The 24656-nt window shown below is 36.3% G+C and overlaps 1 protein-coding gene across 1 annotated transcript in view; it reads left to right on the top strand.

The window, feature by feature from the left end:
• USH2A (usherin) overlaps positions 1–24656 on the top strand; it is a 391368-nt gene that overhangs the window by 26748 nt on the left and 339964 nt on the right. The window contains exons 4-5 of the mRNA XM_052681187.1: positions 22177–22312; positions 23307–23370. Coding sequence (XP_052537147.1) covers positions 22177–22312; positions 23307–23370 — 200 coding nt within the window. The remainder of the gene's footprint in view (positions 1–22176; positions 22313–23306; positions 23371–24656) is intronic.

Genomic DNA, 24656 nt, shown 5'->3' with positions numbered 1-24656 from the left:
TGATCACTCTTCTCCGCAGGCGATGATCTGGCTGTGGGCACGGGCACTGCAGCACGCGGTGGGTCCTTGCGTGCTCTGTTCGTGAGATAACGGAGGTGAAGGCAGCAGGGGGAGCTGTGGCAGAGTGCAGCCATAGGCGAGTTACTACTGCTGTTTTACAGCGTGGACTTTCTCTTCTTGTTGAGGCAGAAGTGACTCCCGCAAAGGATCAGCGCGCTGAGTTCTGTGACACTTTTGTAGACGTAGCCTGGATTTTCGAGCGGAGAAGAGCGCTGGGACTAATGTCAGTGAAATAGGAAACTTGGGGTTTTTCCTCCAGACGGGCTGTAGTAGGTGTGGTGTCATCAGTGGAGTTGCTATGTAGTCTCCTACAGAAACAAAAAGGAAATTGCTCTTCTACTAGAGATGTCATGTATGTGGCTGTGATGTGATGCACAGGCTAAATGAGGAATAGATTTAGCAACTTTTCCAGTGCTTATCTGAATTTGGCATGTGTCAGAACATTGTCTGGCAACATTTTTTTTTATGGGAGATCTTACCAGAGCTGGATGATGCATCTTGATGTAAAAAAATCTATTCAGAATTGACTCCTTGCTTGATGTCTTTTTTTGGCTGAAAAGAAAAATGTTTGGGAATGTTTTTAGACAATCAGATACTATTTCTGATAAGACAGGTTGAAAATGTGGAATGTATATTATCATGTATGTGATTAAATTTGTATTTATGAAGAAAGGTGTAACAAAAAAAACCTAAATAGTTTTCCTCTATCTCTGTCTCTCTATCTGGAGTTGTAGAACATCTAAAAGCCTGTGGGTTTGAGGGGAAGAGAGATGAAATGGGGTGTATCTATTGTAAATAGGATGTTACATAAAATACATCCTCTGTGTATGAACCATAATTAGAATAACCTTGTTCAGACTTCTTTATGCACTTAAAATTTTTAGATAATACAGTTCAGATACTATTGGTAACTGAAGGTATTTGTGGTGATATCTGTTTATTATGAAGGCGTTTTAGCTGTGTCAGAGATTCATTTCCCCAAAATTCAAATTGGAAACATTAAATGCTGCAAATCCAGTATGCCTGGATTTGAATATATATGGCTTCACTAATAGAGGAAACGTATTTACTCCTTATCTCCGAGACTATAAGGAAAAAAATGCAGAGTAGCTTTTTCTCTTAGTTCAGAGAGAATGTGTCTTTGTAGAGAAGGTAGCTCATAACTGCAGGTCAAAATAGGTGGCTTGTAAGTTCTGTTGGCTATAAGCCTGATGAAGCTCTTTCTACAGAATATTGTAGAGTATTATTCAAAACCATTCAAGACCATAATATGTGCTTGACTGGTAGGCAGGGGAGACTGTCTGGTTTGGTTGCTGTCTATCTTTGACTGGAATAAGAGCTAAGGGAAACTGACATTTGGTCTCAGTAACGGTGTTCATGGCAGACTGGTGAATTCTTGTTGTTTTTGTTTTGGTTGTGGTTTGCAAAAAGAGCGTGTGCGATATAATTGTTTGTGAGAGAGGTCCTCAGCTGAGGAGTTAAGATCCATGGCTGTCTCTGAACCACAGGTGTGCTTGTATGAAAGTGATTCAGGCCAAACCTCTCCAAAGCCAAGCAGTGCTGGGAACCTGAAGACACTGAAGTTAACACAGTGAGCTGGAAAAATGAAGATATTTGTATGCAAATGCTAGGAGAGAGGAGCTTGAAGTACTGGTGGCAGATATGAAACTGACCATAAGAGCAGAAATGTGATAGGGTGGCAGGTATGCCTGGAAGCGTATGAGCTATTGAGGAATGATCATAATGAAAGCTAAATGGTGAAATGACATCAGATAGTAATTAATAAAGAAGAAAGGAAAATCAGATTGAAAAGAGTTTCTTCGTAATAAAATCTAGTAGAGAAGAAAACTAGTAAATGAATTCTGCTGGAGTAATATAGGATTTTAATTTCTCAGGTTTGGATTCAAATGTGTCATTCATTAGATAACTACTATTGAGAACTGTGCTGTTGAAGAGACTTATGCTGTAGTTTATAGCTGGGAAGTTAAAATTCCTCTAAGAAGAGGACCTAAATATTTGTTTTCATGTACAAAGGTTTCTTCGCTAACTAGAGGATCTACCAGCTTTGTTATGCGATGAGGGCATTAGTAGAGATATTGGTCTCAAAAATAATATTTATTAAGGTAGGATAAAAAGGAATGGTCTTTTGGTTTCAAAAAGAACAGGCTAACAGGATAATTTCAATGAAACAAGACAGAGAAACCGAGACATCAAATGGAAAAAGTCCTGAGTGTTCTTCAAAATAAATGCTGTTAAGAGGATTCTTTACTCTTAAGATGAGAAAAAATTGAGGTACAGTACTCTGGCTTATGTGAGTGAATAAGCACCTTTGCAATTAGAGGTGACAGTCTACAGGCACAAGGGAATGGGGGAGGAAATTTGCAGAGAAAAGTATGTAGGAGTAGAAATAAAACTGTAAAGAAGTCAAGCTGAATTAGATTTTGCAATGACAGTTAAGTGGTAAACAGTTTATTAAGATCTTAGACATAAGTAGGCAAGAGGGTAAAGATGTGCTTGAGGTTAAGGATTATTTCACTAAGGTCCCAAACCAAACAAGTGATGCGAAGACAATTGCTCAGCCTCTCCCACAAGCAGATTGTTGCCCAGCCAGTGTCTGAGCAACTGCCACCATAGAAGACAAACCTCCAACTACCCGAAATCCTTGTTCTATTCCATTTTATTGTTAAGTGTGATGTTTTATTGTGTGGAGTAGCTGTTTGGTCTGCTTAGGTCAGCTGTGTCCCCTCCAAACTACTTGTCCAAACATAGCTTGCTTACTTTCAGGAGTGGGATGGGTAGAATGTAGTGGGAAAAGAGAGGGCTTGGAACTGTTGAAGCACTATTTAGCAATAGCTAAAATGCTAGTGTGGGTCAGCACTCTTTTAGCCACAAATTCAAAATACAGTTCAGCACAAGCTGCAATGAAAAAAGTCAACTTCATCCCAGCCAGAGCCAGTACAAAGAGGAAGGAAAGAAAGGATGTTGGCAACACAGACCTATTTGCCTTGACACAGTGGCATATGAGGATTTAGAGAAGATTCTGAAAGAATAGATAAAGATGTGGAGGTAAATGGAAAATGGGATAAAATGAAACATGGATTTACTAAAGATAGCTCATCACTGTCTAACCTCTTAGCTTTTTTTTTTTTATGAGAAAACTGATTTTCAAGCAAAGTAAATCTGTCAGATTTCCTTTATCTGGAGTTCAGTATTAGTATTGATGTGACACCCCATGAGAAGTTGTAAGAGTCAAAGAAAATGCTCATGGGGAGGGGTAGCAATAGATACTGCTCAAAGGAATGTGTAATCTATAGGAAAAAGTACAATTCTTTGAAAATCAGTCTTTGGTTGAGTCTAGTATAATGTTTTCATTAATGATCTTGGCAGAAATATTAGGAGTGTACTGATACTATCTGGTAACATCAAATGGACAGGCATAATCAGAAAGATGAACAGGAAAAACTGAATGATTGAAAAGGTTACTAGGGTAACAGGCATAAAGGAAAATTTGTTGCTGTAAAATTAATGGTATTAACTTTAAAACTAATCACAAAAGCTATTGCAAAGTAGTCAAATATCAGAAATGGCTGAAGTAATTGCCCCATGTGGCAGTTATGACAGACTTGCAGGATGTGTTGGGGAAATGCATCTTGAGAGATTTCTAAGGTTGTGATAGGGAAGCATTATTGCTGCTGTTCCTGTCTGAAGTTTTGTGTGAAATTTTGTGTAGAGCTTCAGATGTTCATATTTAGAGAATATAATTCAGAGCAGAGGTATTAGATGTATGATGACAGTGACAGGTGCTGTGTTCGCCTTACAGAAAATGATTTCAAGAACCTTCTTTTGGGATTTGACTACAGTGAAGAATAAGAGGTCTTGCAGTTTTCTTCTCTAAATCTGTTGGAGAATGATCACCACACAGGAAAAAAAGGAGCTATTTAATTTGAAAATGAAATTTGTTCTATTGCAACAGACTATTCCTGAAACAGTTTTCTGATCAGAATACCAGGGATAAAGTTATTTTTTTTTTAAGCATGGTAACTGTCCTAACAAGGGCAATGTGATACAGTGCATCCAATGGGAAAAGATGGGAATTTGTATCACCAATTTGTGAAGGTGGACTAGGGATTTTTTTTCCTTTTCATGCAATATTACGATAGCAACCACTGCCAGAAGTGTGCTGAGCATGAGTCACTAACAGTCTTGAAATAGACTGTGGAAAAAGGGTACTTGAGACTAGATGGCATCAGTCTAACAATAACGTCATTCTGTTTAATAGTTTATGCAGTCTTCTTTATATGTGGCATGTTGCTGACAGAGCTGTTGGTGATCCGTTTGTTTGCTCTTTAAACTCCATAAACATTTGAAAAAAATCATCCTTGAGTAGTTCTGCTGAGGTAAGTTGAAGTGGATTTGCCACAAAAGGGAATTTTGACCACTTTTCACGCTCTCCAATTAATGGGACTTGTTTGCATTTAAAGATGTCTTCCTTTATCTTTCATTGCTTATAGTTTGTAAAGAAGCTTGTTTTTTTTAACCTCTGCAATATATAACAGGTATTTAAACTGTGAACTCTGTTTCCTTGAAAGTACTGTTACTATTCTAGTTGATTTCAGTAGGTGAGGATCAAGTCCTTGAGACTTCTGAGTGTTTTAGAGTCCTGTGTTTGATTCTGTCTTAATGGTATTTACCACTGTGTCATTATAGGGCCATATTAGCAAAACAAACAACAAGAAAACACCTTGATTGTAGATGCACAGTGGAATAAAGAATACATAGAAAATATAAGGTATTAAATGAGTCTAATATGCACTGAAGTGAAGGCTCAGGGAAACTTAAGATCTTTCAAAGAAATCTAAAATTTGAAAGCATAGGAATGCATGATTAAGGCCAGCTGTGTACCTCATCTCTGCATAGTGATGCCAGTATCAGATACGTGCCGCTTAGTAACAGCACCTTTACTATGTATTTTTTTCTTAAAGTTTCACTGTTAAGGGTTTCTCACTTTCCTTTTGATAATTCAGAATTTATTTAACTAGTTAAGAAGGGCGGAATTCAAACATGAATTTTCAGATAAATGCAAAGCTACTGAAACAAGAGATTCTTTGAGAACATGTCAGATTGATGCATTTGTTTTATACATAGTGTCTGCAATTATAAAAATAATCTTTTTGCTAGCTTTTATTTTGCCTGATCATATCTGTGTAACTGCCGTGTTTTGGCAGACTATAGCACATTAAAAGCTTTAGAAAGTAAGTTTAAATTCTATATGTGGAAAGGTAACCATGACTGAATTACTCTCCTGGGAGTAAAATGCTCTTAGAGTGCCTATTGAAATCAGCATTATCATTTCAATACATGTCAAATATGAGTCATTTCCTAGTTTAGGCAAAATTTCTTTATAAATCTTTAAATCTTCCAGTTCTTTCAAGAAAAGGTTAAAGAACTTACAATTTAATGAGACCGCTTTACATCATAACTCTTTGAGTACCGAGAGAAAACTTGTCCTTTCCAATTTGTGAAATACTTCTATTTTCTACACAAGTTCTTGAGTACATCTTAAAAATTGCATTAAAAGCAGGTAGCCTAAGACTTAAAAGCAGGAAAACATTTTCTCTATACATGCTCTGTGTGTATATTTCTAAATATAAGGTGTTTTTAATGGTATATTCCCTGAGTTTACTAAGAATATAGGAAAGCTGGGAGGCATTTTAACTTAACAAATCACTTTGTTTTCCTACTTAGTATCCATTTGGAATAGTTTGTCTCTCCCAGAAAGGGAGATGAGAATTTGAATAAACTCTGCATATTATGGCTTTTGATGCAGTTGCAGTTGTGTGCTGAAACTATTTCTAATCATATTTAGTACCGTGTTCCCCACAGACTAGAGAAATAAAAACTGTTACAGTCTCTGTAATGTATTTGGCTATCTGTTCGTTGAAACAATAAGCATGGCTCTCTTGGAAACTGGTTTGTCATTTAATCTGCTGTGAGTGCAGCTTATTAAGATTGTACTGCTGAACTTGCAGCCTTTGGGGTCTCTTGGCAGCACAACAAGTTGCTTGTACTCCAGAAGTCCTATTGTGGTGGTTGTCTCTTCTTCTGGGCCACAGTTAGGATATAAACTATTTTTGTTAACTTGAGTGAAATTTGTTGGAACTTCAGCTCCTTAGGAAGAAGACGTTTCCCAGATCCATTTGGGATCCTTTTTCTCTCCATTTATCCCATAAAACACGTGCATCCTTTCTTGCCTGAATATGAATTCCATGAAATTCCTACACATCTGGAGGCTTAGAATTGCAGTCTAAAATCTGCCTGGGAACACAAGACTGGGAGCTTCATCAATGCTTGGATTTTAATTTTGGAGAAAGGCAAAAATGTTTTATCATTGCTGTTCTAACTACTCATCTAGAATTTGCAAATATTTTTTGATTGCAAAAATAGAACTGACTGAAGCCTGCACTGAATGTGTATAACATGGTAGGAATGGAATCAAATTTTTGTGTGACCAGTGCTGGGGTTTTGACTGATCTGCAGAAGCTTTGCCTGATTTTTCTTCTTTTTTTTTTTTTTTTTTTTTTTTTGAGAGCTAGAGATATAAAATTTAAAGTCCATCAGGTTTCAATTTCTTTGTTTCTTTATACAAAAAAAAAAAGTGTGGCAGGCAATTAAATTGTAATTTTAATAACAGGAGCACTGTTTGACTAAAGAATGCAAATAATTCCTAAGTTTTTTTGTTTTTGCCCATCCTACAGTCTTTATATTTTTGGCATTTTCGGCAAAAGAAATTTTAGTAGCAGTGTGTGAATCTAAAAGGAAATAATTTGTCAGCTGCTTAGAGTGGAATGTGTTGAAAGGTGAGGAATATAATAAAATATGTTCAAGTGCTCAATTCAGTATTAAAAATAGTAGAAATTGTGCAGCAAGAGTTAAAAATTGTGAGCACAGATCTATTTCTCTCAGCGTTCTATAAATCAAACAATGATCCTTTGATGCAGTTGTTTCCACACTGCTAGAAAGTTGATGTACTGAGAGAAACAAATGAAAAAGTTTGACATAGGTACTCTCAATTGTCAATTAATCTCCTTAGGCAGTATGAGTATGTGTTCAAGTGGGTTCCCAACTTTATATACTACTTCAGTCTAATGACTACTCTTCTGATTGCACATTTGTGCACTTTAGTTGTACAGCAAGTCAACTTTGAGAGACTGGAGTTAGTGATGTCTACTTGGTATGACGAAATATGAAAGATGGAGATAACACAAGGTGCATCCACATTGGAAGTCTTGTGTAAATGAAGAGTTTATGCAGGTTTGCCTTCTGTTAATAACTGGAGGCTTGCTGCTGTACACAGAAAGGGGACTGCTGATGTGTTTGTGCTTGATACTTTTCTGTGCAGACTAAGCTTGATATTTTTATCCTGGAATATCATCACTTAGTGCAGACCATTCTTCATGAAGACAGAAGATCCTCCAGCAAGTAGTTCACGTGCACAGGAGATGAGTAGGGAACTGACAATTAGTCATATTGACTTGACTCACTGGACTGTGAGAACGATTGCTCCAAGACTTGGTCACATACTGTCTGTAATTTGAACTTCTGCGTTGTTCTTTAGTCTCTTCCACTAATTGAAAATCATATAGGTTTTGCTATATCTGCTGCTTTTTGATCGCTCATAGCAGCAATCCAGTTCACTGAGTCTTTATAGGCTCTTTTGCTGGAATTTCAAGAGTGCTTTATTGTATTTGAAGGACTTTCTCTTTAAATTGTGCTTACTGACAGCTTCATCTACTGTTTATCAGTAATCCCTCTGAACCTTCTGTGCTAAAACTTGAGGCCTGTATGTTAAGGTACACAAGAAACTACTGAGAACTTTCTGAGGAGCCTTCCCTGGTTCTCTCCCTGGCTCATCTGCAGTAAAATGTGGTTGAGGGAGCGGCTGCACAGACTTCTTCCTTTAGCTTTTTTTCAAGGATAGACTACCAAATCACAATCTTCTGAAATCAGGTTTTGTCTACTAATTTAGATCTCTACTGCAAAGCTTTCATGAAATGCTTAGTAACCTAGGAGAAAAGCAGCTAACTTACAAAAAAAAACAAAAAAAAAAAAAAAAAAAAAAAAACAGAACAAAACTAGAGGCGAACTGTTATCAAAAAGTGCTGGAGAGTTACAGACAGTGAAAGGAAGATAGCAGGGCATAGAAGGAATGGGAATGAAGTAAGTTTGGGAGGGATCCAAATGGAATCAGACAATTTTGTGGATACTAGATCATGAAGGCAAATCTAATCCTGAAGGGAGAAAATAGGACCTTATTTGCAGAAATTGTATGTTTCCTCTAACTGGATATATTGAACTTCTGTGATGAGGTGTTCAGAGAGAAGGATACTTGTTTTCTTATTATGTAAGTAGTTACAGAGGCAGAGAGAGGGATTTCAACTGTCCATCCCAGCATAGTTGTTCAAGTGCTGCAAAACCAGTGCATTCTTGCATCGCATCTGGGAGTGGCTTACCAGTGTGAGTATGGAACAGTTCAAAGTAGTTCAGAATTCTCCACATGTAGGCAACTAAAAAGACCAGAATTTAACTAGCTGATGGTGCGATACGGGGTTAACAATCACATGTTAGTAACCGTTCTGTTCATTTGTCTCTGCTTATTCTTTCAGTATTGCAGCACAGAGACTTTATTCAGAAGGGACATTTCATTTGACATCTACATCTCATCCCTAATTTACATGATTACAAGTAGTTCAGGAAAATTCAGAATCTGTTTGTACTGTGTGTTTAATGGAGGGGGCACAGAAAAATGTGCACTGTTATGAGATGATCTAAAATGTTAAGCCAGACATTTTGTTTCAATTAATTTTGGCCAATCTATTTTATGTAACTGTTTTAGCTACTAGAAAGAAGCTTGTCAAATCCTTAATATGTCTCTACTCATATTACTATAGTGATCCTTGGAGCACGGACTTGTTCTATGACTTGAGGAAAATAGTCATTATTGAGCAAGAAAGCAATTCTGTGTATTTTCAGATCTGATGACTAGGATCCTTTTATTATACTTTATTGTTTGGAACTCATTTGCAATGCTTGAGTCTTTTTACACCTTTATGTGTAAAAATAGTAGTTACAACAGTAATTAGAGCAAAGCTTATTTGTGAATTACTTTAGTTTTCTATGAAGTCTGTATTTGAAATCTTGACCTCTAAGTTCTCCCCACTCCTCTGCCAAGGTATGTTTATTCCATATTAAGGCATCATTAATAGATTGAAATAAGAGCTAATAAGGTTGACACAAAATAAGGAAAATTTTTCAGTGGTACAGTGCTGGCTGTGATAGAAAGGAGCAGATCTGTAGTCAGCTGTTTTAAAGTTTAGTACTTTAACAGTACCGGTGATATACTCACCCACAGAAGGGTAAATGAAGACTGCCATTCCACAACTGGAATGTGTACTTTGTGGCAGAAGGATCAGTACTCTCCAATTCAACATTTTGAAACAATATTTACTTATTTAAATACTAGTTCTTTAAAAGTGCAGACCATTGCAAAATCTCTTTTCACATTGATCTGTCTTTGTCTTTGGCCTTGTTTATCAGGTAACTGACACTGGGGGTTGTATCACTCAGTTTGTAACAGTACTAAAATTACCCTTGTCCAAAAAATAAATGACATACATGATTCTTATTTGATATCTTTCTGCTTGCTGTTACTTACATTTTTCCAATTTCAAGGCTTTATTTATGAAATATCTGTAGTTTGTCTGAGTCTGTAAACTGGGCCACTCTGCTTTCCAGTTAACTTCTGATTTCACTGTTTGGGGTCAAGTTGGTATTAATACATTGAACAGAAAGTTAGTTGATTCAGGAGCAGCCCAGGCTCCCATCATTTTCTTCCCCTTTTTCCTACTTTTGTTGTATGTTGTTCTTCAGGGAGTTCAAGCTGAACTGCTGGATCTATGAACAAAAAGAAAGACTTGGATTGAAGGAAAACCATTTCCCGTTGAGAAGGGATTAACATTGTAGAAGATAGTGAAAAAGAAAAGTAAAGGAGGGCAAAGAGAAAAGCTAAATATCTTTTATACAAATGCTAGGAGCATATGTAATAAGACTGCGGAATTGGAGTGACATGTTTTCAAGGATAAGAAAGATATTATTGGAATAAGAGAGACAACCAGGAAAATGAAGAGGGATTTAAAATGCCAAGATACCGAGTTCTAGTGAAGAGAAAGTTAATATAAAGCTGGAAGAGATGTAACAATATTGCTGAAGGATGATACTTAATCTGCAGTGGAGCTTCCCCCCTTTCTTTTTCCCCTAAAGTTCAGTAGTTTGCATACAAGTTAAAGATGTAGCTGTAATTCTTGACTGTTGTGCTTGACTTGCAAATCAGAAAAAAAAAAAATGCTGAAACAATAAAAATATTTATTAAGATGCCAAGAAAGCCAGAGCTTTAATTTGAAGGAAAATTATAGAGTATTGAGGAGGACAGGTTACTAGAGATTAGTTAAAATTAATTGTGTTAAAACTGCAAAAGAGAGCATGTTTCCACTTTTTATTTTAAGGTTGCTCATTTTATTCAGTTATAGGAATGATCTGTACAAAAAGTATGCAATCACTATCATAATGGAAAGATTGCAAATATAAATCTGTATGTGGAGGGAGCAAAAATGATCATAAAATTATGACATTTGAAATGGTCACGGGGTGAGTATACACTAGATGGAGAAAGCAGCCCTAAACTTATTGATTTTTAGCAAAGCTAACTTTGAAGGGAAGCAAAATGCTCCTGAGACTTTTGCCTGCAATCCTGTGATGAATGGGAAATCCACTCCACACAAGTAGAGAGTACATAGTGTATAAAACACATAGAAAGGCCACAATTAAAATTCATCCCAGTTAAGTCAAGAAAAGGAAAGGCCGATATGGGCCTGAGGCAAAAGAAGGAAAGGCAAAGAGACAACTTGCCCCTCCCGACCCTATGCTTTTTCCTTCCCCTTCGCTTTCTTTAGCATTTCTTCTGCTGTCCCTTTATCTTCTCTAGCCCTTCTGTTTCATGACAGTTCAGTCACTGTGGTCCCCTGATGAAGTTTTTTCTTTGGGTCTCTGGTTTTCTATACACTTGATTTCTCAGAGCATAAGCACAACTGTCCTGTGTGTTCAGAGCATGTATGAGTCTATACTTTCACTCCCCCATCCTAGTACTTGCATTCTGCATCCCCTTAAACACAGTTTCAAGATTGAAGTAACTGATGTTTTTTCTTTCAGTCTCCTTTGTTTGCAGCTCTGGGATGATTTAAATTCGTAGTATAATGAGAGAAGGAGTGAGCAAGTAGGTGCATGTAACAACTCAAGTAGACAATGGGGCTATACAAAACAAGTTGCTTTAAAAACAAACAAAAACATTCTGTAGCATCTATCACTGAAGTAGATGGACTTCTCTAGGAAAGAAACGTTAAACAACCAAGTAAGAGTTGCAGGTGGTATTCATTTCTCTTGTGTAAAATGACTGGATCCACAGTTTGGGACTTAGCATTCATTCTATTCTCCAGCATCCTCCTCCCATATACATGTGTTATCAGAAAAAATGCTGCAAGAGAATAGCTGTGAAGAAGTAAATTGATTGTATTAACTGAATCTGAGCAGATGTAAAATGCTATAGCTTAAGCTGTAGTTAATTTATAGGATCTGAAAGTCAGGCCCTTAACAAAAGCAAGCATTTTTTTTAAAAGGTAAACTTAAAGATAAAATTTATTTTATAACTGAACAAAGATGTTAATGACAAAAGTGGGTTTCAGAGAGCTTTAATGGGACAGTGATGAAAGAATGAATGCACTTTTTGTGCAAGTCAGTTTGTGTGTGCGTATATGTCACAGTGATTTATTAACTGCAAAAATTGACTATGGCCACTGACAATGACCATGTGGTCCTATGGCAGCCAGCTGATGACTGACTGACCAGTTTTTGAAGATGGTATGAGGGATCATAAAGTTTAGTTCCCTGTGTATTATGATGATAGTTGCATCTATATTTAAAGCTTTCTGTCACCGGAGCACTCTTGGTGTTGTCAAACTGTCTATTGGACTGGATGAGCTGCAACTTCTTGCAATTGAATGTCAATAAGACCAAAGCAATTTTGGTTGATTCATAGTGCCAGCTTAAGTATATTCACTTGCACAGATTACATTTGACAGATAGTTACCTTCAGCTGAACTCTGTGGTTAGAAGCCTTGGTATACTCTTGACAGTGAGCTTAGAGTTGATGCCTTATGTTTATTTCATATCCTGTTTTTGCCTTCCTAATACTGCATGTGTATGTCTACATTTAAATAAATTTACAGCTGAAGTACTAGTCAGTCCACTTGTTATCTCTGGACAGAATGTTGTGATGAGTCAATTCCAGTATTTTTAAAATGGTATTTTTTTTTTTTTTTTTTTTTACCATTCAGGCAGTTTTAATTTCAAAAGGCATCTAGTTGTGGATTTCTTATTTGGAACTCCTGGAAAAGCATATGTTGTAGTCTATTAACAAGAGTAAAACCAGGAAAAAAAAGTAGAAGATAAAACCAAAGATGAAAAGGTTATTCCTTCTGGAGTGTTTTGTTTTTTTAAAATATTCTAGCAGTTTGCTGGTCTGCAGGAAAATATAATTCAACACAGGTGTTACTAAGCCCTATTATATCAGTGAAAGTTAAGATCCTCTTGTTTCTGCAACAATATTATGCGTGGTATCATCAAGTACAAATGTATGTGCATCCTCTATAAATCTTGTAAAGAAAAGCTTCTTTCCAGGTCTGGTCTTCTTGCGGTCCAAAAATATTCTGGGTTAATATATAGTTTAATTCACTTATTACCTTGTTCCTACTCATGGCAAACTTAAATATTTTGAAGCTTCATTTGCAGTATACTGAGGAAGGACTGAATTCTGAATTATTTCAAAACATTTTTCTGTGCAGTTTGCTAGTCAGCTTAAAGCTTTTTTTTTTGATTTTGAAGAAAATTCAGTTACTTAATGCCAAATTGCTTGCATGTGTGCTGTTACTGCCTACTTCCAATTCAGTAGCTGTTTGTAAAAGATGCAGGTGATTTTTCCATTTATTTTTCTATGAGCTTAAATAAGTGAAGAAAGGTCAATTTTAGAGTTTTTACTCCTTCCAGTGATTGTTTGGAGTGCAGCTTCCTTGGAATCTGATATGAACAAAAAAATACTTTATAAATTATCATGTTTGAAAAGCTCTGGTGATAGGGTAGCAGAGCTAAGTTTGTATTTTTATCTACTGTTTAAAAAATGAATTTCAATCTACAATTATATTGGTATAATTTCCTTTTAAAAATGACTGGTCAGAAAAAAAGGAATGTGTCCATGAGCATTCTTTATAAATACTACATTCCCTGATCGCACTGTTACTTAAGTTACTGAATGGCTCAAGACCTTTTTGTTTTCTTCCTGTACAATGCTCTTTAGCCTGAGAACCAAAGATGTGTGAAAAATGTTACTATGGAAAGAACATAGATGTAGCTTACTTCTATCATATATTCTTTCCTTTAAACTTGCAAACAGGCTGCTTCCAATGCTTGAAATACAGAGGGATGGATGGTCTGGGCTTGCTTGGAGGTGCAGAGTTCTATTTATAAATGTGATTTAATTTGGCACTAGTAGGTGAAATAAGACTTGTGTGCATGATTTTCTTTGCTGGAATATAGTGGGTGAAAATCAAAGACGTAAAGCTTCTAAGGAACTGTAATAGCTATTTAAGGCAGTACTCCCCTTCTCAGCTTGATCTCATCCAGACTGTGAGAGAAAGAGTGACCAGATTCACAAATGTCACCAGTCTGATTAAAGTTAAGCACTATGCAGAGGTCCACACACAATTATAGATATGTCAGGATACCCTAACACATTCATCTACATTTATTCACTATCATCTATACATCTACCTATTTTAAGTTAATTCATTCTCTTGCTAAGCTTTAGATCTGCAAAACACCCCTTGTTGTCTCCATTTTAATTCCAAATAGAAAATTAAAATTTGAAGAGCAAAAGACTGAAAATGAATTATCTTTAGGTGGCTCTAAGAGGATGTGGGGAGGGGTAAGACTACTATAGATTTTGGTGGAAGAAATACATCTGCCCAAATATTCCTAGCAAACGTTATGATTGGCGAAATATACTTACACTTCAGAAGTGTAGTAATGCTTATAGAAGTTATTACTGAATTATCCGTTCAGCTGATGTTTTAAACTTCATTTAGACTGCATGCGGCATATATTGTAAGGAGAGAAGCAATACCAGATTATACAAGCAGCTTGTATGCTAGTGCTGGTCAGCCATGTGGAGTGGAGTCCTGACACAGCTGCGGAACTTGAGCTGTGGAAACTATTGCATCTATTTATCTACCAAACTAGTCATAAAGTGGCTGATGGGGGGCTTATCTGAAGGTCTGGGAAGCATACAGGAATTCTAGGGTAAACTTTATTTTTTATAGTACTTGTAAGAAAAATACTTACTTGGTGGGCACATACAGTGTTCCTATCTGTCTTTATTTATGTTTAGAAAAAGTTAAATGTGAATGTAGTAAGCTAAAAAGGAGAACAAAAACAAACAGAATAATGTAAAGAATCAATAAATAGTATAGTAAAGAGAACTAGAGAGCCAAGAGGCAGAACTAGGAGGAGGGAAATGTTCCTTTGAGAAGGATGCTCAAAAAACTTAGATCCTGCAATTTATTCAGTGAAGAAAAGCATTAAACTGTGGTAGAAAGTTGTCTGCCATTTCTGATGTACCAGATTAGGAGCACATAGCTCAACTTTTAATGATAAGTGAAAGGCAGATGTGGTGGTTTTCTTTGTCATTACCTCTGCTTGAATCATAGCATAAGATAGATTTGTATTTGTGCTAATGGTTTCACACAGTGCGAAACACAAAACATCCGTTTGTCCACTTTGTATTCCTTAGTCAATATCACTGACCTTTCCTCTTTACGAAAATTAACTGCAAATATTAAAATTGTGTTGCAGACTTTGTAACTGCAGCTTGAGGAAGACTTGCAATTATGAAAGAAAATACTGAAGTACCTACCATGTGTCTTGTCTCCCTGATATGCAAAATCCCCTTAATGCATCTTCTATTAACTGTTATACTTCTGATTCACATGTGCTCTCTCAGGGTAAAAATGTGAACCCACATGTCACCCAATGGTAGGATATGCTGTATATCTTTTTATAAGCAGGCAAAAAGAGTATATTTAGACAGGTTGAAGGTGAAAAAGATTTTTATGTTCAAGTTTCTGATTACACTATTATAGCAGCATCACTAATTCCCTTCCTTCCATCTATTTTCTTCTTTCATCTGTTGTCATTGGTGACCACTGTTGATTTGTTGACTCTATTAAAGTATTCAAGGAAGCCACAGGCCTGTCATTTTGGCCATAACCTTAATCTGTTTTCTCACCTTGGGAGAAAATGTGTTAATACGCTGTCTGTTTCTATAGTGAGCTCATTGAAGAAGTTCTTGTTGCAACAGATCTGCAATATGTTTAGAAGAAAAAAACATTTTTTTTAATGAATCTTGACTATTCTAAAAGAGAGCAAGCTGTGCTTAGGAAGCAACTTTTGTAAGGACCATGCCAAATTAAGTGAGCAATTGTAACTGAATGCTGTGTAGTAATTTTTGAGCTATGTGAGTCACAGCTTCTTCTGATCTGTCAGAATCAGATTCCTCATTATTTCTGAATGATTAAGCAAATCATTTATGCTAACTTCTGCTTTCATTTATATCTTTGTAAATCCTGTATAGCTCTGGTCACTTTGGAGACGCTTAAGGTCTTATAGCAAGTAAGGGGAGGGGGTCATTTCTGTTTCTTGCCTGTTGGCTGTTCTGGGAAATAAATGGAACATTTTTAAATGCCTTACCAGGTAAATTGCATAGCTACTCAGTTGCTGTTCATAAAGCACTTCAAAATTCTTAGAATTTTGTGTGGCTGTCTTTATAATAATAAATTTCTATTTCTGAGAAACTCATTGATGTGTAAATAGAGCTTATTTAAAGGATAAGCTAATGCAGATTTTTTTTCCCTACAGTTTGTTTTTGTTCAGTTTTTGCTTGTTTTCTCAGTAGAGAAGCAGGTCTTAATTTTAGCTTGTATTTAATTTTAGAATTTTGTTTGCATTTGCAATTAACTAAATTTGCATTTATAATTTAAAAATTAGCAAGTTTTTTTCCCTCCAGATTTAGTTTACAGATCTGTAATATTTACCAGGATACAGTTTGGTGTCTGGTGTATATTGTGTTTTCCTGAACTGCACCTTTTTCATCACGTCTGGAAATAGTGGCGTCCATTACATACACTGGAATGCATTCCTTTTTCTTCCATTTATCTAATGACAGATGTTTGGTCCTTGTTTGTTCTGTGTCCATCTTTCCTGTTCCTGCCATCTGAGACTTTCTTTGGTGATATAAATAGCCTTAAGAACTGAAGTTACAGTTGAAGTGTTTGGCATCACTTAATTGGCTGGAAAACTAAATAGGCTATGGTTGGTATCATTTGGCTTGAATGACTGGAAAATATTTTGCTGCTTTTATTTTTGGTGTCAAAGCCCTTTCTATTGTGGAGCTCCTTCATCTGTGGCCTGTCAGTGTGGTAAGGAATCCATATGATTTCTTCATCTGTCTTGTTAGATGCTGTGATCTAACTATTAGAACAGTAGATGAGAAGAAACTTTAAATTGTACATTGTGGTTATTAGAAGCTATGATGAGTAAGAGTAAAAAAAAAAAAAAAAGTATATTTAACCAGTAAAAGAGATGAAAGTTGTCTTAATTTACCTGAAACACAAAAAAATCTTTCTCAGGCAATTAAATATTAGAATAGGAAAAATAACCTAATGGGTAATATTGTGGCTTTTTTTTTTTTTTTTTTTAAAAAAAAGCAACATATATCTCTCTAAATCATTGAAAAATTGTAAATTCTCAAATATTTAAGGAAGAGACTAATTCACCTGTTAGTTGTGTATCAGTTACTGCAGTAAAGTCCTGATATCTGTTAAGTGATTTGGAAATCTGCTTTTGGTAGTTTGCATTATTAGACAATGGTGCGTTAAGGACTCTTTTTCACATCTCTACTTGCTAGTTTAATTAATAGAAATAATTTTGTACAACATGAAGACAGTATTAGGACTTTTTTAATGGGAAAATCATACAGATGCAAGAATGTAGTGTCTGCTGAAGGAGAATTCACTCCATTTATTTTACCTGAAATGATGCAATTTGATTCTACATAGGTGAGATTAAAATGGTCTCAGTTGCTTTTATATGTATATTACAGGCCATTTCAATGACAGGATGATTTGTGTAAGTAAAAAGTGTTTGATGCTTAATTAATCCAGATATCATGCACAGTCATTGTTATTTAATTAATGTGTACATTTTTACCTGACAGCCCAAACTGTATAGACTGGCATCCTGGAATTCTCACAAACTGATTTGGACTGAAAAGTAATAATTATAGCTCAGAAAAGAAAAGGGGGGGGATCCATATAACTGTTTCATTTACTTGAGACCCCAAATTTATTCTACCTTTATACTAATAAGGAAGGTGATATTTTTTTTGCCAGGCATATTGAGTGGTTTTACTGAAATTCTACGTTTTATTTAAAAGAAAAAAAAAAACAGCCACCATAATTTTTCAATCAATCTCTACAGTCTGTGCCTTTGGTAACTACCAGCTTCTGCATTCAAGGAACAGCAGCTTAAATTGATGAAAAGAAATCCATGAGAAGTTACTAAGTGTATAGAAACCATGTTAGGCTGAGAAAATCTTAGACCTGCCAGTGCTTTGAGAGCCAAAGAGTATTTGGAAGCAATGTCATTCGTCCTTACTTTTCTCCCATATGCTCCTCTTCTGCTTTTTGCTGTTGTTAGTCACGTGGTCTTTGCTTGTACGACTGCTCTGGATTTGATTGTAGTGTTGTTTTTTTTTCTTTTGCCATGAGGTTGCTGCAATATAGTGGAAGTTTCTGTAATTAGTTAATACATGAAAATACTCTTGTTTTTTTTTTCTTCCATTATTGCTCAGCCAGATCTAAAGTGGCAACACTTAAGCTAATTTTCATTATTTTGCTTCCATGAGTACATTTTCAGATGAGAAAATGATTGTAATGCCTTTGCTGTCCATATCTAGTTTCATAAACAGAAGATTGTCCTTCACTGATTTTTTTCATTTTGCACTGTGGTGACCCATCAGGGTAATTCTCCCTAGGTAGGCAGTGGTTGGATTAGACATAATTTGGAAATAAGTGGTTTGAATTGGCTCAAAGAGCAATTGACTTGTGAACAGGGACCTTCAAAGAACTTCATTTCAGATGTATTAAATGAACTTGCTTTTGGCTTTGGCCCAGCACCTCTCATCTTGTAAGTTCTTCTGGATCATGACAACCGTGCTACTAGAGGAAAGACTGTGTATATTTTACCATCTCAGTGCATCATCATATGGATTTTCCATTGCTTGAAATTGGTATTAAGCTCTGCACAGGCAGAAGCTAATGTAGTTGCAGACTGAGTTTTTCTTAGTAACTAATCCTTGCCACCTTCCCATGAGGTGATTTGTGAAGTATTTGACAGATGGAGAAGCCAAGAGGGAGAGATGGTTTCAGAGCTGGGATTAGAGATTTGGAGTTCCAGACTTCTGGTATTGTGCTCTGCAGCAAACAAGAGGCAGTGCTTTCCTACCCGTCTCATCTCATTCTCTTAGGGCAAATTCCTATAGAACTTTATTTATGAAGACAATAGGGGAATAATCCCATTGTCTTAGTTAGATACTAGTAAAATTAGTCTTTTATTTCCGTGATATTGTATGCAATTCAATGCTGATGGTCAGAAGACATTAAATAGCCACATCAAACAGCAGACTTGGTGCCAACCTTCATTCTTATTTTGCTTAGGCTAAACTGACACCAAACTTTGAGATATTCCTCTCCTCCCACAGCGGAGAGCCACTGGGATTTTTTTCTTTATCCCACACATGGCTTCCCTCCTACATTTTCCTCCCATGTCAGATATTCATACCCCCTTTAATAACCAGCAGGGGGATCATTACACTGAGCTACTGCCAAATGCATAATGACTGCTGCCTTTGCCTTACACAGTCACTGCACTACTGATATCCAGTTCAGCATTGTAAAGTGCTTAGGGCTACCTTGGGGATGTGCTATATTAAACCCAACTATTCTAAATCCTATTTAATATAAAGAGATTGTTGATGGGGGAGGGGAGATTTAAAATTGTCGTTAATCACCTATTTTCAACAAGTAAAAATACCTGATCGTTTAGGGCCCAATTCTGTCACTCTTAAGCCATAAATAGTCCCGCTAATTTTAATAGGGGCTGTGTGAAGGCAAGCACTCTGCTTACTACAGGGGGATGCAGAATGGGGTCCTGCAGAGGCTGTAGCTGAGGTGGTAATCTTGTGGTGAGCTGTTGGGAGTGAGTGAGCCCATTTCTGAATTCCATTTACGAATGTTTTACAGTGAAAACAGGAAATCAGACATGCTTCATATCTGGCTAAAAATAAAGATACTCTTAAACTTGTAAAAGACAACATTTTTATTTGAATGATATGACAGAGCTGCCACAGGAGTGTTACCTGCTATAAAGAAAGCTTAAGAATTATTACCTTTATTAGACCAGTGACACTGAGCTTTAGCCATACATTTCTAACTTCTGTCCCTCTACAGAGACAATTTTCTTTTCTTAAATAAACTGTCATGCTAGTGTTAATATATTGTTGGCTCCCTCATACTCTGAGAATACTGCTGATATAAAACATGTATATGTTAGATTGGTAATAGTATCTTTAGTGTAGCTGACTAGAACAAATGTGTTTCCCTCATGGCTGTGCTAATGTGATAAAGGAAAATTGGCTGTTCATCAGCTTTTGGCTGGGTAAAGACAGTAGAGATGGAACCACATTCTTTTTTATGCATTAATACCACTGAGAACTTTTCACTAGTTATATTTCATGTGCGGGCATGTTGTGCAAAGATGTTGTAAAACATGAGATAATGCTGCAAATAACAAAGTAGAAAAGCCTGTATCTTTTATGATGATAACAGTCAAACACCAAATGACAGTAACAGGCTGTAAAAAATGTGATGCAGAAAAAAAAAAATGCAATGCAACCACCATATACGCATATATGTAGGATCTTGCGAATAGGACATCAGATGTTTAGAGGGTTTGGAATTAAAATTAAATTTAAAAAAAATGTTGCATTCAGGTCATTGATGTGTCAACATAAAGAATAATTTAAATGGAGAGAGATGTATTTTGAGTGGTTAAACTCACACGCAGTAACTTCTAGAACAAATCTCATCGCTTAGTAATTATGGTAATAGCCTTCAAATTTCCATCAGTGGAAGGACAATAAATTTTCCTGTCTAGATTTGGAAAATATGGACAGAATGTGGAAACAGCAATAAAGCTCAGCATGCATGTATATGTTTGAAAGTGAGGTTTAAGAGGAAAAAAAAAAAAATAATCTGTACAATTTGATGTGAAACCTAAAGGAAAACAAAACAAGCAGGAAACCCTATCTCATTTCATATTTTCTTTCTTAAAATACTTATATGCTCATGTTGCCTGAGGCACTGATGATGATGATCTGATTTATAGATAATTGTCTGTTTATCTTGGTCTGAAATTTGAAATGCTTTATTGTTGGAATAGCCATTTTGAGTGCTTTTATTATGGTTTTAAAACTGGTGCTCAGTTTTCAACTTCTCTTTTTGCCACAAGATATTCTGTTGTTTTTTTTTTTAATACATTGTTCTCATACATCTACTAGTTTTCTGGAAGCAATTATTCCAGGTTTATTTTTATTTGTTTAAAGTGGGTATCATGGCAGGCTGAAGCATTCCAGGTTTATTTGGCTGCTGTGGACATGATTGACTAGGCATGCATGTCAGCAAAATGGAACTGAAATTCTATGTCGGCAGCAACAAAACAGTGCTTCACAATTCAAAGGCTACCAAGCTGCTGTGTGAAATAAGCTTCATGCAAGCTAAATATGGTTAAAATCGCGCAATTTCATTTTTGCAAAAAAAAAAATTGCTTCCTAAAATGAGACTAAATTTAAGAGTTATTCAATAAAGTTCAAAAGTTTTGAATAAGTTGAAGTTAGCTTCAGTATTTCACATCATTAACAGATAGATAACTGTACCCATTGTGACTTATTTTCATCTTATCCCTATATTTTTGCGATTAAATTATTCTGTAAAATGCCAGACTGAAAGACTTCCATGTTAGCAAACTTTTCCCAATTTTATGTAACTTAAATATGGATTTTTAACGCAAAAAAAAAAAAAAGTATTTTGTAAAAGCTCAGCATCATTTGACTTTGTGGAGCTGGGAGAATGCCATAAACTATTTCTATGAACGTTTGCTCAAATTTAAAATGAACTGGCAGGGCAGGGAGTGCTTGCAGAAAACAGTACCCTGGAGTGCCGACTGAGCACTCGTTCTTAGCCAAGGGTTCCGTTGATGTAACAGAATTGCCCACTGGGTGTAAAGCAGATGTAGCCAGTTTCTATACCATTCCCTTCAGCCCTTGTAATAAGAAACATGCTGGGGCCAGGGAGACATTTTGGAGGGGTGTTCAAGGCCTGGCTGAGATGTGCTGTGTTTGGTTATCCTGAGTGTGGTAGATGGTCCCTTGAGGCCTGGATGAGCTGATGTGTATGAGAAGAGCTCTGACAGCTATAGCATGTGCCTATGGCCTAAAGTGGTGAAGGAACTGTAACCAGTCTTGTACCTTGTGAAACAGACCCTTCTCTTTTTTTTTCCTCTATCCCCCCTCCCTACCAGATCAGTGTACTGTAGATACTTCTTTAATTTAAGTACTGTAGGATTTTTATAGTCTGTGCATCTGAATAATGATCTTATTAACTGGATTGCTAATGAATGAAGAGAAAAGAGGTAGCTTCTGTCAGTAGGTGCCAAAAATAAAGGCATGATGCCAAGTAGGTCGAAGTAATGTTTATGATTAATCAGTGATACCTGCAACATGCAGTGAAATCAAAAGGATTCTGTAATGAAGCACTTGCTTTCCAATTTTCATTGATTCCATAGGTGCATTACAGCAGAATTAGTTTCTTCTTGAATGGCTGGGAAGATGACAGCACACCTTTTGATTCAAGGATTCTTATGGGAACAGTTGCAGATACTAATGCTGATGGGACACTGAAAATTGGACAAAGCTTCACAGGTAAATATTTCTATTTTTGTAGAATGCTGTAGAATATTCCAAGTAAGATATTACTTCATGTACATAAAGGCTTTTCTGCTTTGTCCAACATACAGATCCCTGAAGTAATGTTTCATATTAGTTTACTGTTGTGTTTTTTGAGAAAATAGATGAAACTATTCCAGAATAGGGTTATTCTAATTGCACGCCTGTTTGGAGACAGGAGCAGAGATAAAGATTTTTGACTCTTTGTGTTCCTCAGTTCTATCAGTACTTGTGTAAACTACTAGCAGAATGAGAAGAGTTCTCTGGAGGTGCCTGACACTGTTATTCATCAACATCTGGAATTTCATGCATGCTGCAGCATGACATGATCATTGTAGAACAGCTTCAGGATGTTTTCTTGGTCTCCTCAAATTCTTGGCTCTGCAAATGTAAAAACACTGACTATTGCTTTTCAGGAATATGCAGAATTTGAAGCTAACTCCTAAATATACATATGAATACATAATTGTCACTTGGCTTTTTTGTGCTTTTGGGTAAGAAAGCCATTCTGTGTCCTGTTTCTTAATGCTTCTGTTTGTGATTTTGATTCTACAAAAATAGAATACAAAATAGCTATTAAATGTATTAAAGGATTATTTTAAACTACTTTTTATCTTTATTGTATAAATTGATAGGTACAGTTGTACCTACTGTATCTCTTCTCTAATTAGAGGTGGCACATGGACTGGCTCATTACTTCTGTCTAATGAGCCGATCCTTGTGCCACCTCTCTAATCAGAAAAGAGATAGGTACAAAATGTTCTTATAAAGTTATTATAAATCATTCTTTTATTAAAAAAAAAAAAAAAAGTTACTGCCCTTTACAGTTTTGTCCAAATCCAAGATGGTTTCATTCAGGGGGGTAATTGTGCAAGAGATCTGTGTGCTGGATTAAAGGTGCTCTCAAGCAGTGAAAAGCTGCCTTATGCTCAACAGGATTTGATTATTTATTTATGCTATATTTTTTTAGGTTTAGAGCAGTTTATTGGAAGGATGCAAGACTTCCGATTTTATCCAGTGGCACTTACAAACAGGTAAAGAACATTTTTTTTGTTAAAAATAATTAGGAGTGTGGTGATGAGAAAGAATAGATAACTTAATTATTTCTCACAGTATTGTGCTTTGTCAATGTCTAAGCGATTGCTTATGATGCAGTTTAATGGGTGTCAACTCAAACATGAGTTTTGATCTTCAAAGTCTTGAGTTAAATTAAACAATATAGTATTTTGCTTTTTAATTGTTGTGTAAGTATATGTAGGGAAACTCTAAATAAGGGCATGCTTTCCTTGCTAGTGTTGTTTCTGTTATAATCTGACTTAGCAGGTATTCTAGCAGAAAGTAGATCCAGTTTCTAGTTTCCAATGCTTATAAGCTATGTAGGTGTTATCAACTTGTCATAATTCTGACATAGTATGTGCTGGTAAGCTTAGGCATGTTAAATGAGACTTGCCAAGCCTCCCCAGAGCTTTCTGTAAGCTATAAGCAATCTCTTCCGTAAATTTCTGCAGATGGGGTGCTGCTTCTATGGCCTCCTTCCTTTCAGAGAGTAAAGTTTGCTACTGTTCTCAGATATGCAGCATTGTGAACAGTTGTCTCTACATGTTTAGCCCTTAAAGCAAGGCTTACTGATAAGCTAACCTTCCTGTCGTGGATTTCAGTGTGCATCCACAGTTGTTTGTCAAGCACAGTCTTTACTCCCACCTTCTCACAAATACTCATGGGGAAATGCCTTGGTCACAGGGGAAAGGAGGAGAGGACCAATCCTGTTTAGACCAGTCCAAAAACAGTGTACCACTGCTCCAAAGAAGAGGGACAGATATTTTAGCTGGTCAACATGCTGATTTTGTCACTGCCAGCTTGGCTCTTGTGTTTAGTGATTCCTTTCGTCTAGCTTCAGCTTCCCCTTGGCATCAGACATCCATGTACTGTGTTCTTGACACTCATCCTCAAGTCTCTACCCCCAAGAGGGTATTGTCTTAATTCTTCATTTTTTTTCTATATGAGATAGTCCTCATAAACCACCAATGACTTTTCTACCTCAGCCTGTGTAGCCTTGAGCCAATTGCTTTGACATCCTCCATCCCCTAGGCCAAATTACAGTTGCCACTGCAATTTCTGTTGCCCTCCAGCCTCCCTTCCTAGTGTGTTATAAAGAGATGTTACCTTTGCTATCCAGCTCTTGCTGGATTAATCTAGTCAATTCAAACTGGCCGGAAAAAGTCAGCTCTTATTTGTCTGTGTGGTGCTATTGGGTAGGCTAAGCACAGCAACACTTGTGACTGCAGACCTTAAGGCTACTTAATAATAATTAAGGAAATTA

This window comes from Tympanuchus pallidicinctus, unplaced genomic scaffold (genome assembly GCF_026119805.1).
Source record: "Tympanuchus pallidicinctus isolate F22 unplaced genomic scaffold, pur_lepc_1.0 scaffold1, whole genome shotgun sequence".
Lineage (NCBI taxonomy): Eukaryota > Metazoa > Chordata > Aves > Galliformes > Phasianidae > Tympanuchus > Tympanuchus pallidicinctus.
Note: the sequence above shows the minus strand (reverse complement) of the source record. Positions and strands in the feature narration are given on the sequence as shown.